This window comes from Pelodiscus sinensis, chromosome 2 (genome assembly GCF_052426305.1).
Source record: "Pelodiscus sinensis isolate ZL-2025 chromosome 2, ASM5242630v1, whole genome shotgun sequence".
In the NCBI taxonomy this organism is placed as follows: domain Eukaryota; kingdom Metazoa; phylum Chordata; order Testudines; family Trionychidae; genus Pelodiscus; species Pelodiscus sinensis.
In genome coordinates, this window is record NC_143053.1 from 35,568,186 (window position 1) to 35,582,959 (window position 14,774).

The following is a 14,774-nucleotide window of genomic DNA, read 5'->3' on the forward strand; positions in this document are numbered from 1 at the left end:
TGCCGCCACCCGGGGGCAGAAGTCAGAGGTCTTCGTGTCTCATCTCTGACCACGTGAGCGGCTCGGCCCCACCCGCCAGCTAGGGAGCGTGGCCGGCTCGGCGGGCCCGCCCACGCCCTTTCGGCCTCTGCTGCGGCGCCATGAGTGCGGCGCCGGGTGCGCGGGGGCCGGTGTGCTCGGTAGGGTCCCCGCCGGGCCCCCCCATGCGGCCCCTGTTCAGACACGTGCGGTACGAGAACCTGGTGGCGGGTCTGAGCGGAGGGGTCGCCTCCACTTTGGTGCTGCACCCGCTGGACCTGGTGAAGATCCGCTTTGCTGGTGAGCCTCCCTCTGGTCCCCTCCCCCCACCCGTTCCCTGCAGAAAGGGCATCCTCCTTGCGTGGCTCCTCCGCCTGTTGGGGAAACTGAGTCACAATCTGTATTCTAGCCTGGTCTCGTAGTCTGCTTCTAACATAAGACAGCCCACTCTGGGTTTGGACCAAGAGGCCATCTAGTCCAGTATCCTGGCTTCCGACAGTGGCCAATGCCAGGTGCCTTAGAGGGAATGGAGACAGAACAGTATTAAGTGATTCTTCTCCTGTTGCCCGTTCCCAGCTTCTGGCAAACAGGCTGGGACACCTCCCCATTAGGCATAGATTTTTGCCTTGCAGCTGGAATATTTTTAGCTAACTGGGAAAGGTGATGCCTGCTCCTCCTTTTCTGGTGCCATGGGGTGCTGGAAATCAGCCACACCTCAACACTTCTTGTGAGAGATGGAGAGGGAGTGGGAGCTAAGGAGGGCCTATGTTTACAGCAAATCTTGAGCAGCCTGGTCCTAGGATTGAGAATCTAAGTAGTACTAAACTGTAACTAATCTTGTTACACTGACTAGATCTAAGAAGCTGTCAAAGGACACTTAACCTAAATACATCATTATAATAAGTATTTATCTTGTTTGGATGTGGCATACAATATTAAATTCCATATGTGTTATACTAACTTCTCTCATGGTATGTAACTGGGCAGTTTTACTATCTTTAGAACCAATACATGAAATTGTAGTGGCAAACGTATTTAGTTTAGTTCAGTTGTTGTAGGATGTGGTGCTAGTCAGCAGAGAGTTAAGTTAGAATTGCAGTTTTTCAGGCAGGAAAGATGTCATACTCTTTCAGATGAAAAACTTAAGCAAGAACAAATAACAAATAATCTGGTAGCACTTTAAAGACATATCTACATGTTTTGTTAGTCTTTAAAGTGCTTCCACATTATTTGTTGTGTTTTACGCTTCTCCTGTACAGACTAACTTGTCTACCCATTGAATCTTTCAGATGCGCTACTGTTGGTGTGATTAATGTGTTCTTCCTTTTGAAGCCTCTATTTTATTTTGTCTGTGTACAGGTTAAAAATTGCTTTATTTCTTTGCATTTATTTTAAATTGATTTGTGGATAATTTAGTCTCAAATTAAAAGCTGTGACATTTTGAAGAGTTTTAAAATATATAATGTTTTCTGTAACACTTAATGGATTTAAGGGGACTTATACTTTTTTGGTGTGGATTGAAACACTTTTTCCTAAACTTACAGATGGAGCATTTTGCATAGCATTAGGATACTGGAAAGTGAAACTGACTGAGTAGAAACAAAATTGACAAGATTTATTTCCATATTGAAAAGCTTATTGATAGACTCGCAGCAGATGGCATAGATTATGAAAAATAAACTAGTTTCAATAGGCTGGAAATACAAGTTATGTTTTTTACAAGACAATGTCCCTTCCTCTAAATTTTGTCTCCTTCCTGCCTTGTAAGTTTCTTTCCATGACATCTAATATCACATTTTGGCCTTAATTCGGCAATGCTAGTTAAAATTGTCTTGTAAATGAGCTCAGCTGTTAACTGCCACAGACCCCTCTAAGTTTTGCATTCCATCTTTGCTCATGGAGTTTGACAGTTCCATTTTAAAACTGCGTTTTAAATTGCGTTTGTGATTTCCCAAACCTCAGATGCTGGCTGTTTCTCAAGAGCTTTATGGTGTGACTAGAGTTTGTATCCCAAATCTCTGAGACTTGGGCTCCTTCTGTCACCAGTATGGGCCCTTCACATGCTCTTTTTTTAATCCCCAGAAATAATTGGCTGGAGGAGCATGCTGATGCCTCTGGTGCAAAAAGAAACATAAATCTCATCCAGTGATTAAAAAACTCCTATGGTCCAGGTGATTTCCAGCAATCTCTTTATTTCTGGTGTTCGTGGCTACAGGTGCTGGGTTTTAGCCCCACAATGTCACTAATCAACCAGGGGAAGGGGATTTGAGCTGTCCCTGTGAAAGATTGGCTGAGACTGTAATACCAAAACTGTGTCCACAATCCCAAGATGGATTCTCACTGATACTGTGTACATGAGATGGAGGTGATAGGTTTAATTTATCTGTGCCAGGATTGAGCCCAGAAATCTCCAGCCTCTGCTGTCAACCAGAAATCAGGAGTGGTTAAAAAAATGGAATTTATTAATTAAAGTGAGGGTACATCTACACTTGCTCCCTAGTTCGAGCTAGGGATGCAACTGTAGCCGACCGAAATTGCTAATGTGCTTTGGAATGTGTTAGTTCAAATCAAATCCCTTGGTTCGAACTAATGTTACTCCTCATTTTTTTTGAGTAGCAGCATTAATTCGAACCACGAGGCTTGACAAACTAACAGAGTGCACTTCCTGGTTCGAATCAGCTGTTGAGCGGAATAACATGCAGGCAAGATTATGCTAATGAAGGGTGGGATATTTAAATCCCTGCTTCATTAGCAATTTCTGTTGCCTACATTTGCATCCCTAGCTCGAACTAGGGAGCAAGTGTAGATGTACCCTGAAAGTTTTAAAGCAGGCTTGGGTAGGAATTCCCATCTTCCAGATATCTAACTACAGTTAATTAGGGTGATTAGGAGAATGTTGAAATGATATTGATAACATGAGTTTAAGATTGTATGGCTAAACAACAAATTCACTGACCACCCTAATATATGTTCCAGGCTCTAGCTTCCCTATTATTTTGAGATCTTGCTGAGCCATTTCTTTCCCCAGTCTTAGTCTTTGTCACATGTTATGTACATGAGACATATCAAAGAATGGATATAATAAACAGAAAATGCTTTCTGTGTTTCTGTTACCAGACTACCATTTCTGAAAAGAGTTTAGTTCTGCTGCAAAAGTACTGTAATCCAGGAAGCCATTCTGGTTGAAAAACTTTTACCTGACTTTCTAATTGCTACCAAGTCTTAATAAAGTTGGAGAAGTCACAGTGTTTGCTTTAGCTTGATCTTTAGATCAAGGCTGAATCAGTGTTCCCTCTAAGATTTTCCATCTGTGAACAGAGTGAGTTTTGTCCTGTGCACCAATATTGATGTCATGTGCACTTGTTTGGATGTGTGCCACTGTGGCACCCAACAGTTAGTGTGCATATCTAATATATAAAGGAGAATGTTTGTAAGTTTGTGCACTAATAACTTGGACACTATAACAGCTACCACAACCAAACTTTGCATGGGATAACCTTTCATCCTCAATCCGTTGGCTAGTTGAAAGCCTCGGGACAGGAGCAGCCAGGAGGTCCCTCGAAGCACTGGAATCAGGAGCGATGTGTTCTCCTGCACTGAGACCTTCGGCTTCTTCCTGCACTTCGGCACAGCTGGAACGGCGATGGACACTAGACTCTAAACTAACCTATCCTACACTTATCCTAAAATAATACCCTAACTAACTCTCAACGCACCCGCCGAAGAGGCACGACGATGGCAGACATGCTGTGACCGACGCTGCCTGACAGACAGACTCGACAACGAGATCTAATCTATCTAAAATCTAAACAATCTTACTTAATTAGGTTTAGGTTAGATAATCAGAATATAAGACCAAGCCTTCCGCTTGGCTTAACTCGTAGATGATGCTAAACCTCACTCATACAACCCGGGACAAGACGTTAGACCACACACATACACCTCTCATGCACTAGTCTAACCTACCCCTAGCCCGACGCAACAACAAAACGGGCGTTGCTCAGGCCTTTATAGGTTAGACTCATGCATATGCATGAGGGTTCTGTTTTGAAGTGATTGGTCTGTACAAGATGCTCTTTTGCATCGCTTTAAAATGATTGGTTGTGGGACATATTCATTACATATGAATGAAACAACAACCGTTCCTATGAATATTCATCGAGCTAACAGTTTAAGCTGATGAATATTCATTTACAGTTTGAACTTTAAAATGAAACAAATCAGTACATAAGTCAGCAATGCAGTGTTCTTACAATAATTATATATGTATATCCACACCCAGCCAAGATAGATACAAGGTTACATTAGGCTCATCACCATCATAACATAACAATTAATTAATGATCATACTAGTCTTCAATTTTATACAATAATACAATTCTGTTTACACTGTGTTAAATGTAAACTGCTAAAATATAAGGAAAAGTCTTTAAAAAGATTTGGCAAAGTATAGAAAGTGTTTCTGTGCTTGCTTTATTTAAATTTAAATGATTAAAAGCAGCATTTATCTTCTGCATAGTAAGTTTCAAAACTACATTAAGTCAATGTTCCATTGTAATCTTTTGAAAGACCAACCATAACGTTTTGTTTAGAGTTTCTCCGTTCCTGTAAGTCCAAGGCTCTACCATTATTAGTTATGTCGGGAGGTTCACTATAACTTCCTTTATCACTCCACGTAGGGAAGAAGGTATTTGCCTTGTGGGTTTTATATAGTTCAGTTTCTCAATTTATGGAATGTTGTTTTTCTAATGTAATCTCTTATTTTTTTTAATAGTAAGTGATGGGTTGGAATTGAGACCAAAATATAATGGAATTCTACATTGTTTGACCACTGTTTGGAAGCAAGAAGGATTACAAGGCCTGTATAAAGGAGTGACCCCAAACATATGGGGTGCAGGTGCCTCCTGGGGACTCTACTTTTTCTTGTAAGTGGATCTGTAGAATATTAATATTCTATGCAAAATGATGCTTGATCGTAAGTGATGCTTTGATTTTGGGGAAGGGGGTACATAAAAGTTACCCTTTGTCATCACTTGCTATTTGAAGTCTTATTTACACTGTAAGCAGTTTGGGATAGGGACTTGTAAATTGTAGTGCGTGCCTCAGAGGGTAGTATGCTCTAGTGAAAAGGCTGAATTGATTAAATTAAAGTTTTAATCATAATTTAACCAGCTAATCAAATTATTTCAATTAGCAAGCAGGAGGCTTGAGTTAAATCACTTTTAATATAGTCTTGCATTTCCTCTGTAGCTTTCCTAAAGAAAGGTTCATTCTCATTGAGTAATATAAACATTCAGAAGTGCTAAATTACAGCTAAATAAAACCTTGATGGGAAATGTGGTAGTTTATATGTCTATACACTTTCTTAAGAAATTATGTAGTGCAAAACACATTCAGTGTCTCTGGTTTTTTACATTTTATTAGAAAACGAAGAATGATGCATTTATTAGATTAATTTTTATTTGCATCTTTTCTAATATTTGAATGGTAATTGAAATTCAAATAAATGCATCAAAAAGCATTTTAAAATAGCTTTTATTAAATTAAACTACCTTAAATGTGCTGGATACATAAGAAAAAGATTATCAAAACGTAATGTATTTAAAACATATTGCTTTAAGGAAATGCTATCTGTGTTTAGTAATTTGACACATTTTTTCTGGTCACCAAATCCTTCAAGATTTTAGAACTAGCATATCTTCTCACATCCCATTTTTATTCATGAATTGGAATAGGGAAAACAGGTTTTCCTGTTCTTGTTTTTCTCATTCTCAATCAGATTCTTAACTTTGATTGAACTTGTCATTGAACTATTTGAATGGACTAAAATGGAAAAAAGTCACTCTGCACCCTCAGTAGGGGGCAGTGCACTTAAAAGCTAGTTTAGCACTTCAGCAAACTTGGGTTCCAGATGCTTAGCCAGTGATTTTTTTTTTTTACCAGGTCAGTGGTTCGACTTCCTTTAAAACGTAGTCAACAAATAGAGAAAATGGCAGTATAGGTCTAAAAGGGACTTCAAGAGGTCATGTAGTCTATCCCTCCACTCTAGTGTAGGTTCAAGTACACTTAGACCATCCCTAATAGTTGTTTAATTTGTTCTTCAAGTCTTTCCATGACAGGGTTTGCATAAACTCCTTTGGTAGCCTGTTCTACTATTTAATTTCCTTATAGTCAGAAAGTTTCTTAATATCTAACTTAAATTTCCCTTGCTATAGCTTAAGCTTATTACTAATTTCCTACCATCAGTGGATATGGAGAGCAATTGATCATACTCTTCTTTATAATTGCGCTTATTATTTGAAGACTGTTACGTCATGTCCCTCTTTACCTCCAGCTCAGGACTAAACATACCCACATAGCCTTATGATTGTACACACAGCCTTCCTCATAGGCCTTTTATCATTTTTGTTACTCTCCTCTCTCTAATATGTCCATGTTTTCTTATTACCTGCCATGTACAACTAGATATGATTCTCCATCTGAGGCCTAACCAGTGCTGAGTGGAGTAGAACAATTGCCTTCTATGTCATACATGCTACATTCCTATTCATATGCTCCAGAATAATAACATCCTTTCACAGCTGCGACAATATGATCATCAGGGTTCGCCGAACCGCGGTGAGTCCTGCTTGCCAGCCGCGCTGTCCAGCAATCTGCGCATGCGCAGATCATTCTGCACGTGCGCAGATCGCCCGAACCCAGCTCTTCCGGGTTACAATCTACTCGGCACGGGCAAGTAGATTGTATCATTTGTCGAGCCCTGATGATCATATGCTGGCCCAGAGTGCATATTGCTGTCTAGCAGTTACTTGCATTTGTTTTTTCTTTGACATCATTTGCCTTTACTGATTTTCATCTTGTTGATTTCATAAAAATTCTCCAGTTTGTCAAGGTCATTTTTAATTCTAATCCTATACTCCATAGTACTTGCTATCCATCTCAGCCTCATATAATCTGCAGATTTTATAACCATTCTCCCTATTCCATTATTTAAGTCCTTAATGAAAATGTTGAGGCGTTCTGGACCCAGGATACACTACTGCAGGACCCCACTGGGTATATTTTTCTGGTACGACCATCAGCACTGATAACTACTTTTTGAGAGCAGTCTTTCAACCAGTTGTGTACCCCCTGTGATATGCAGAGTCCCCGGGGCACCAGCTGAGGTGACTCAATTAGGGTGCACTTCAAGATATGGGATGACAATCCCCAAAGATGGTGGTTACTCCAATACTTATATTTAGTAGCACTAAACAGCTTCTGTATTCCCTTATTGATCACTCTGCAGTCCAAACCACTCAGTTCCCTTAAAGTACCCAGTCTCAGGCCATAACCCAGACACCCCTGTCAAATAAAGTTCTACTAATCTCTAGGGATGTTAAAATTCAGTTAAATAGGTAACCATGTAGCTGCTGAAAATCTCAGTGGTTACACGCTGCAGGCTGTTCACTTTAAAAGTTAAATAAGCTTTATGCTGGAGAGCCTCCAGTGAAGCCTCCCCAGAGTGGGGCTGCCAGCCCTTGCTAGTCCAGATCCAGGGGGAGGTAGCTTCCCTGCTGCTGCAAAGCCACCTCCCTGGCAACCAGCTGAGTGTAATGAACACCATTAACTTGCTACTAACTGATAAGATCATTTTTATTCAGTTACTCTAACATCCCAACTAATCCCAAAGGGTAGGCTACTTTACCTTCCAGATGAATAAATATTTCAGACCTTATCTCAAACACACAGTTATAGCCAATTCTTATTAACTAAACAAAAATGTATTAAAGAACAAGTGTTGGTTAAAAACTCTGTATGTTTATAGATACGGGTTCAATTCTTGAAATTGTGTTACGTAACAGAGATGGTGATCTTGTACTTGCAAAAGTTCTCTTAGAATTTAGTCCATGGTCATAGTCCAAAACCCATACCCGGGGTGATTCACATCCAATGACTGTGACCTCAGTCCTTATGATTTAGATTTCTCCTGTAGGAAATCTCAAGCAGATCTGGGATCCTAAATCAATGGCCATTGCTGATCAGTGCTGAGTGGGGTAGAACAATTAGCTCCTATGTCATACATACCATTTTCTTATGAATACACTCCAGATTAATAATAATTTTCCAGGGCACCCCAGTATCCTGAGATCTTATGTCTTGCAGCTTTCCTCAGGTGCATCCAAGTAGATATGAGACCAACAGGTTTAGGACCCATGGGCCTTTATATATTTGCAGCAGCAGCCTATTGGCCTGGGAAACACAATACTCTTTTGATGTAACCTCATAGTAATTACACATAATCTTTAAGCAGTTTATCACAAAATGTTGACAGTGACATTATGATTCATCTAAATGTTAATATTCCCCTTTAATCACTGAACCATCAGTTGTAGCAATAGACCGGAAATGTCCATTTACATGGTTAGCATATATAAGATAAACACACATAACTAGTATTGCCTCTAATTTCTAATATAGGTTTGTATTTCTAAGTTCTAGCATAGCTAGAATCATAGAATACTAAACCTGGAAGGGACCTTGAGAGATCATCAAGTCCAATCCTCTGCCTTCACAGTAGGACCAAGCACTATATAAATCATCCCTGACAAATGCCTATCTAACCTGCTCTTAAATATCTCCAATGATGGAGATTCTGCTACCTTCCTAGGCAATTCTTTCCAGTGTTTAACTATTGTTAAAAGCACTGTTTAAAGCATTGTATGGCTTTAATTAGCATTTAAGCTTTTCTCACCTGTTTCTACAGGTTGACTTTGGGTCATTTGGCTTGAGATCGTTTAATGCTTTCTGGCCATGTGTCCTACTTGGCACAAGTTTTGTTGCAGGTATACAGGCAGTCCCCGGGTTACATACAAGATAGGGACTGTAGGTTTGTTCTTAAGTTGAATCTGTATGTAAGTCGGAACTGGCCTCAGCCGCTGCTGAAACTGATCAGTTTCAACCGCGGCTGAATCTGGACGCCAGTTCTCACTTACTGCGGGCGTGCTCCAAGGCTTTGCTCCCCGTCTCCCTGCAGAGCAGGGAGACGGGGAGCAGCTTTTCTCGCCCCGGAGGACGGGGGCGGCAGACCGCGGCGCATCTGGGCGTCCTGCCGCTCCCGTCTTCCGGGGCGAGAAAAGCCCCGTTCGTAACTGCGGATCCGATATGTCGGATCCGCGTAACTCGGGGACTGCCTGTATAACAGTGAAGGCAGCAGCGCAGAGTCGGGAGGCAAGGGAGGTTGCTGCGAAGCAGCTTCTGTCTGTGGGGAGCTCAGACCCCACACGGACAGGAGCTGGTGCCACCCCGTGCTGCTGCCTGTGTATCAGAGGCATCAGTGCAGGGTGGTAGATGGGAGTCGGTCTTCATGCAGAGCTGGTTTTTAAACCAGCTCCCCTTGTGGACCTGCTCCTGCTTGCCCCCCTGCACTGCTGCCTCTGCTAGAGAGGCAACAGCGCAAGGTGGTAAGGGGCTTCCCGGGAGTGGGGCTGGGAGCACGTTGGCTGCCAGCCCTGCCTCTGGGGACTATCGAATACTCATGTAACCACTAAAATTTGATGCGATTACACAACTATACAGTTATATGCTATTTAACATCCCTACTGTGAGGAGTTACAGAGGGTAACAAAATGGTAAATTAAATGAGATATTGGAGTCAGCATGGATAGTTCTCTGAAAATTTCCGCTCCATGCACAACAGCAATCTAAAAGTCTCCCAGTATGTTAGGAACTACTAGGAAGGGGATATATTACGATTTCATAAATCCATGGTATCTCCACTCCTGGGATAGTGTGTCCAATTCTGTTTGTCCCATCTGAAAAAGGATATAGCGGAACTGGAAAAGGTTCAGAGAATAGCAAGATAATCAAAGGTATGGACTGGTTTCCATATGAGAAGAAACTAAAAGGATTGAGTCTGTTCACTTGGAAAGGAGACTTCTAAGTAGGGATATAAGAGAGGTCTATAAAATAATGAATAGTGTGGAGAACATGAATAGACAAATTTCATGCTGTCCAAAAACCAGGGCAAAATTCAGGACAATGTAGCACTTTAAAGACTAACAAGATGGTTTATTAGATGATGAGCTTTCGTGGGCCAGACCCACTTCCTCAGATCAAGTGGGTCTGGCCCACGAAAGCTCATCATCTAATAAACCATCTTGTTAGTCTTTAAAGTGCTACATTGTCCTGCATTTTGCTTCAGCTACCCCAGACTAACACGGCTACATTTCTATCACTATTCTACATGCAAAAACCAGGGGTCACTCTATGAAATTAATAAATGATTTTAATACAAATAAGGAATCACTTTTCATAAAACTCACAATTAATCTGTAGAAATAATTGTAATTGGATGTTGTGATGGCCAAAAGTATAACTGGGTTCCAAAAAGAGATAGGTAGGTTCATGGAAAATAGGTCCATCAATGACTATTAACTAAGATGATCAGGGATGAAACCACATGTTCAGGACCAACCCTAAGTCCTGTAACCAGAGTGTAGAGAACAAAATAGGGTAGTTCACAACATATTTGTCCTGTTCTATGTTTTTCCCTGAAGCTCTTGTACTGGCCTCTGTTAGAGATAGGATAGTAGGCAAAATGGATTACTGTCTGACCTAATATGGAAGCTCTTTTGGTCAAGCATTGTGAATCCTTTTTTCTTAAACCTGAAATAATTTATGCTAAATAGAAAATAAGAACCTGAATTTCAATAGATATTAGTGATTAAATAGGCACTGTAAGTTAGTTTACTGAAGCTGAAAAGAAAGACGTGTAAAGAAATCAATGTGTGCTAGTCAGCTTCTCAGAATTTCTTTTGAGGTGATGGTTTTTTGCCCTTTGGGGTCTTTTGTTCAATGTATAGAGTGTTAAATTTGTTCATTAACTGTAAAATGGCAACTGATTCCCCGCTGCCCAGAACTAATTCAAATAGAGAACAATTATTTGCTGCAACTCTGTAAAACTGTTCTGATTATTTAGAGCTTATTCAGAGAGTAGTTATTAACAGTTTGCAGTCATGCTGGAAAGGCATAATGAGTGGTTCCGCAGGTGTCTGATTTGGGACCAGTTCTGTTCAATATCTTCATCAATGATTTAGATGATGGCGTAGAGAGTACAATTATTAAGTTTGCAGATACCACCAAACTGGGACAGATTTAAAGTGCTTTGGAGGTTAGAGTCAAAATTCAAAATGATCTGGACAAACTGGAGAAATGGTGTGCGGTAAATAGGATGAAATAAGGACAAATGCCAAGTACTCCACTTAGGAAGGAACAATCAGTTTTACACATACAGAATGGGAAACAACTGTCTAGGAAGGAGTACTGCTGAAAGGGATTTAGTGGTCATAGTGGACCACAAATTAAACAAGAGTAACCAGTGTGATGCTGTCACAAAAAAAAGCAAACGTGATTCTGGGATGCATTAACAGGACTGTTGTGAGAAAGACACAAGAAGTCATTCTTCCACTCTACTCTCCGCTCATTAGGCCTCAAGTGGAGTATTGTATCTAGTTCTGGGCACCACGTTTCAAGAAAGATTTGGAGAAGGTCCAGAGAAGAGCAACATGAATGATTAAAGGTCTAGAATACATGAGCTATGAGGGAATACTGAAAGAATTGGGCTTGTTTAATTTAGAAAAGAGAAGACAGACAGGGGACATGATAGTGGTTTTCAAGTATCTAAAAGAGGTGTTACAAGGAGAAAAATTGTTTTCCTTGACCTCCGATGATAGGACAAGAAGCAATGGGCTTAAATTTCAACAAGGGAGGTTTAGGTTGGCCATTAGGAAAAACTTCCTAACAGTCAGGGTGGTTAAACGCTGGAATAAATTGCCTAGGGAGGTTGTGGAATCTCCAACCTGCTCTTATCTATCCATCACTGGAGATATTTATCTATCAGGGATGATCTAGACAGTGCTTGGTTCTTGCCGTGAGGGCAGGGGACTGGAGTCAGTGACCTCTCATGGCCCCTTCCAGTTCTAGAATTCTAAGATTCTCTTCTGACTTCTACGTGTTAACCTCCAAGAGAAAGTTCACCCAAAATCCAGAATTCAAACTGGGGGCGTGAGGTCAATCCAGCAGATCTAAGTAATGTAGTGCTAGAAAAGATATCTGCAGCCTAGGTTTTATGAAGAAGCAGTCTTTTACAATTCATACAAACTAATTCTTGAGTTCAGATGAAAGTTACAGGGTGTAGTCCCATTTCTGTCATCTAGGAATATTCTGTCATTTTAAGGATACTGTTGTAAAAGATATTTAAATAGCCGAAAGCTACAATTCAGCAACTTGTATTGCATCTCCTAAGACAGGTTAGCCTTTGACTCTCTCTGCTCTGTAAGGGTGAATAAAGAAATATACAGTCTTTTCCTAAATTATATGTATTTCTTCTATCTATGTTTTACTTTTTTCTAGTTATAATGCCATCAAAGCCTACAAGGAAGAAAGAAAGCTGGAAAGTCTCGGTGCAACCGAACACCTAGTGTCAGCTGCTGAGGCTGGTGAGGAAAGTGCAAACAAGATTAATGTTTACTTCCAGCCTATCCATATGTTGTTTTTGCCTTTGTCAATGTTGTTTTTTCTTCCAGATGGCAAGTGCAAGTGTTTCAGTCCAGCTGCACTCACTTATAAATTAATAAATAATAATGTTTAATTGGACAGCTGTGTACTCTACAGTTTTATTCATAAACAGCAACTCCTTAAATGTTTTATGGATTCATAGATCTCTTTTCTTAATATTTTATACAAATACTAGTGCTTAGACTATATGCAGCTGTGAAATAAAAGGCCAAAAATTATTAAATGTATTAAAGTTCATTTTGAGAACTTGGAAGACACACACAGATATTGGATCCAGTCAGGCATCTTTTGAAGTCAGTGCAATAACTTCATTGGCTTTGAGCGGTGACTTGGACCTATAGTGTCAATAAGATCTAGAATTCAGATCAATTTTATTATTCAGGTGTTAAAAGGATCTGAATTCCAGATCTGATTGACACTACAGGTCCAATCTACAGCTGAAAATATCTTACCTACAAAATACAATTATTTGTTTATGGCGATTTTTAGTCTAAATCATTCATAATGTTTTTATATGTTTTTCTGATGTAGACATTAATCTGGGAGCTTTGAAGGAATTCTTGTTGCTGTACAATATTGCTTTAATATTTAGTTTAGTGAGACACCCACTCATTAAATAGTATTAGTTTGTCATTACATTAAAGTCCTATGACTTAAAATAATCTGTTAAACTACATCAGGTCAATCATTCTGATAGCTCTAAGTGGTTCACTACATGAATATTTTATTTCTGTGCACATTTGTTTAATTTACAAGATTCGTGTACCATAAGGATGAATTGTGGTGATTAAAGCACATATAAAATAAAACAAACTTCTTATGTCCAGATTCCACTGTTTGAACCAGGGTGGAGTAAAGGAGGTATATCATTGGTTCTAATGCAGGGGGTACACAGGGAGTCCTGTGGTCTGCTGCATGCACCTCTGCATAGACCCCATAAATTATTGTCTCAAAAGTCCAGAGGAAAAGAGTAGGTTGCCTAAATTTTTCTTGTTGAGTACTCTTGTAGGATGGATGGATGTTATAGTAGAACTTTGTATGTTGTACTGAACTGAACAAACTGGTGCAAACCTTCATAGCTGGCATTGTTAATATTAGTGTAACTTCCATCTGTTCTTAGGAGTCATGACCCTCTGTATCACAAACCCGATATGGGTAACGAAGACGCGGCTTGTGTTACAATATGATACTGGCATTGAGTCATCGAAGCACCAGTACAAAGGAATGTTTGATGCTCTAATAAAGATATACAAGCTGGAGGGTATACGTGGCTTATATAAGGTAATATAATTTAGCATTATGGATAGGAATTCTGGAATTTCACAGATGTAATAGCACGGTGGCTCTTGTGGAATTGGAAAGAAACATGTTATTTTAAAAGCTGCCTTTCATTGTCTCATAAGCCTGTTTCTACCACATGAGAAGACTGCTGTCAGAAAAGGATTATAATGGTAAGCAGAGGTTGCAAAAAGATAAGCAGTAGTGAAACTAGAAGAGGGAAGGCTATGAGGTGTATGGACAAAAGCAGTATGGGCTAAAGTGAGAGGAGTATAGCTAAAATGGAAAAGTTGAAGCCAGAACTGCTTTGGCTTAATAATCATGAATTTTTCTTCTGTAATATTCCTTCTAGTCATTGGAGAACTGAGGTGTCAGCAACAGAGCATAATTTCTACTGCAGATTGATGCTGTTACTGATCAAACTGTTCCCCCACATCCAGTCCCATCTCTGCTTGTCTTTCTGACATCTCGTGAATGTCCAATCATTGTCTTAAATGAAGTATGACTGAAACAGAGTTATTAATCTTCCTTCAATTTTTATGGACAATACTACAGTTACCTCACTCATCCCATTTACAGACATTGAGGCCTGTAATGTGTTGTCATCAAGATCCAAATATTTTGTAGAATTTAAAATTTGGCTACAGCAACTAGCTACCCAACTGCCGCTGTAGCTCTTTTATTCTCCCCATGTGATAATTTATTTAAGGGAAAAAAATAAAAACTAGATTTGAACTTCATTCTGCCTTCCCTCATTCAGGTCATGACACTGGATAGTCATCAGTACCTTAGAGACTTGAAGAACGCTGGTTGTTCTAATCAAACTACCGTGGAGGAATAGGTTTACTGGCTCTTAGCTACTATGAGTAGGTTACTGAATGTTCATCTCCCTTATTTGCTGATGGAAATCTGATCTCAGT

At 39.9% G+C, this 14,774-nt stretch overlaps 1 protein-coding gene across 2 annotated transcripts in view; it reads left to right on the forward strand.

Moving 5' to 3' along the window:
- Positions 1 to 14,774, forward strand: part of SLC25A32 (solute carrier family 25 member 32) — a 26,502-nt gene continuing 11,728 nt past the window's right edge. For both annotated transcript variants that reach the window (XM_075920243.2, XM_075920244.2), the window contains exons 1-4: positions 1 to 318; positions 4,793 to 4,943; positions 12,412 to 12,497; positions 13,697 to 13,857. In XM_075920243.2, the coding sequence (XP_075776358.2) occupies positions 141 to 318; positions 4,793 to 4,943; positions 12,412 to 12,497; positions 13,697 to 13,857 (576 nt within the window). In that variant the 5' untranslated portion in view covers positions 1 to 140. The remainder of the gene's footprint in view (positions 319 to 4,792; positions 4,944 to 12,411; positions 12,498 to 13,696; positions 13,858 to 14,774) is intronic.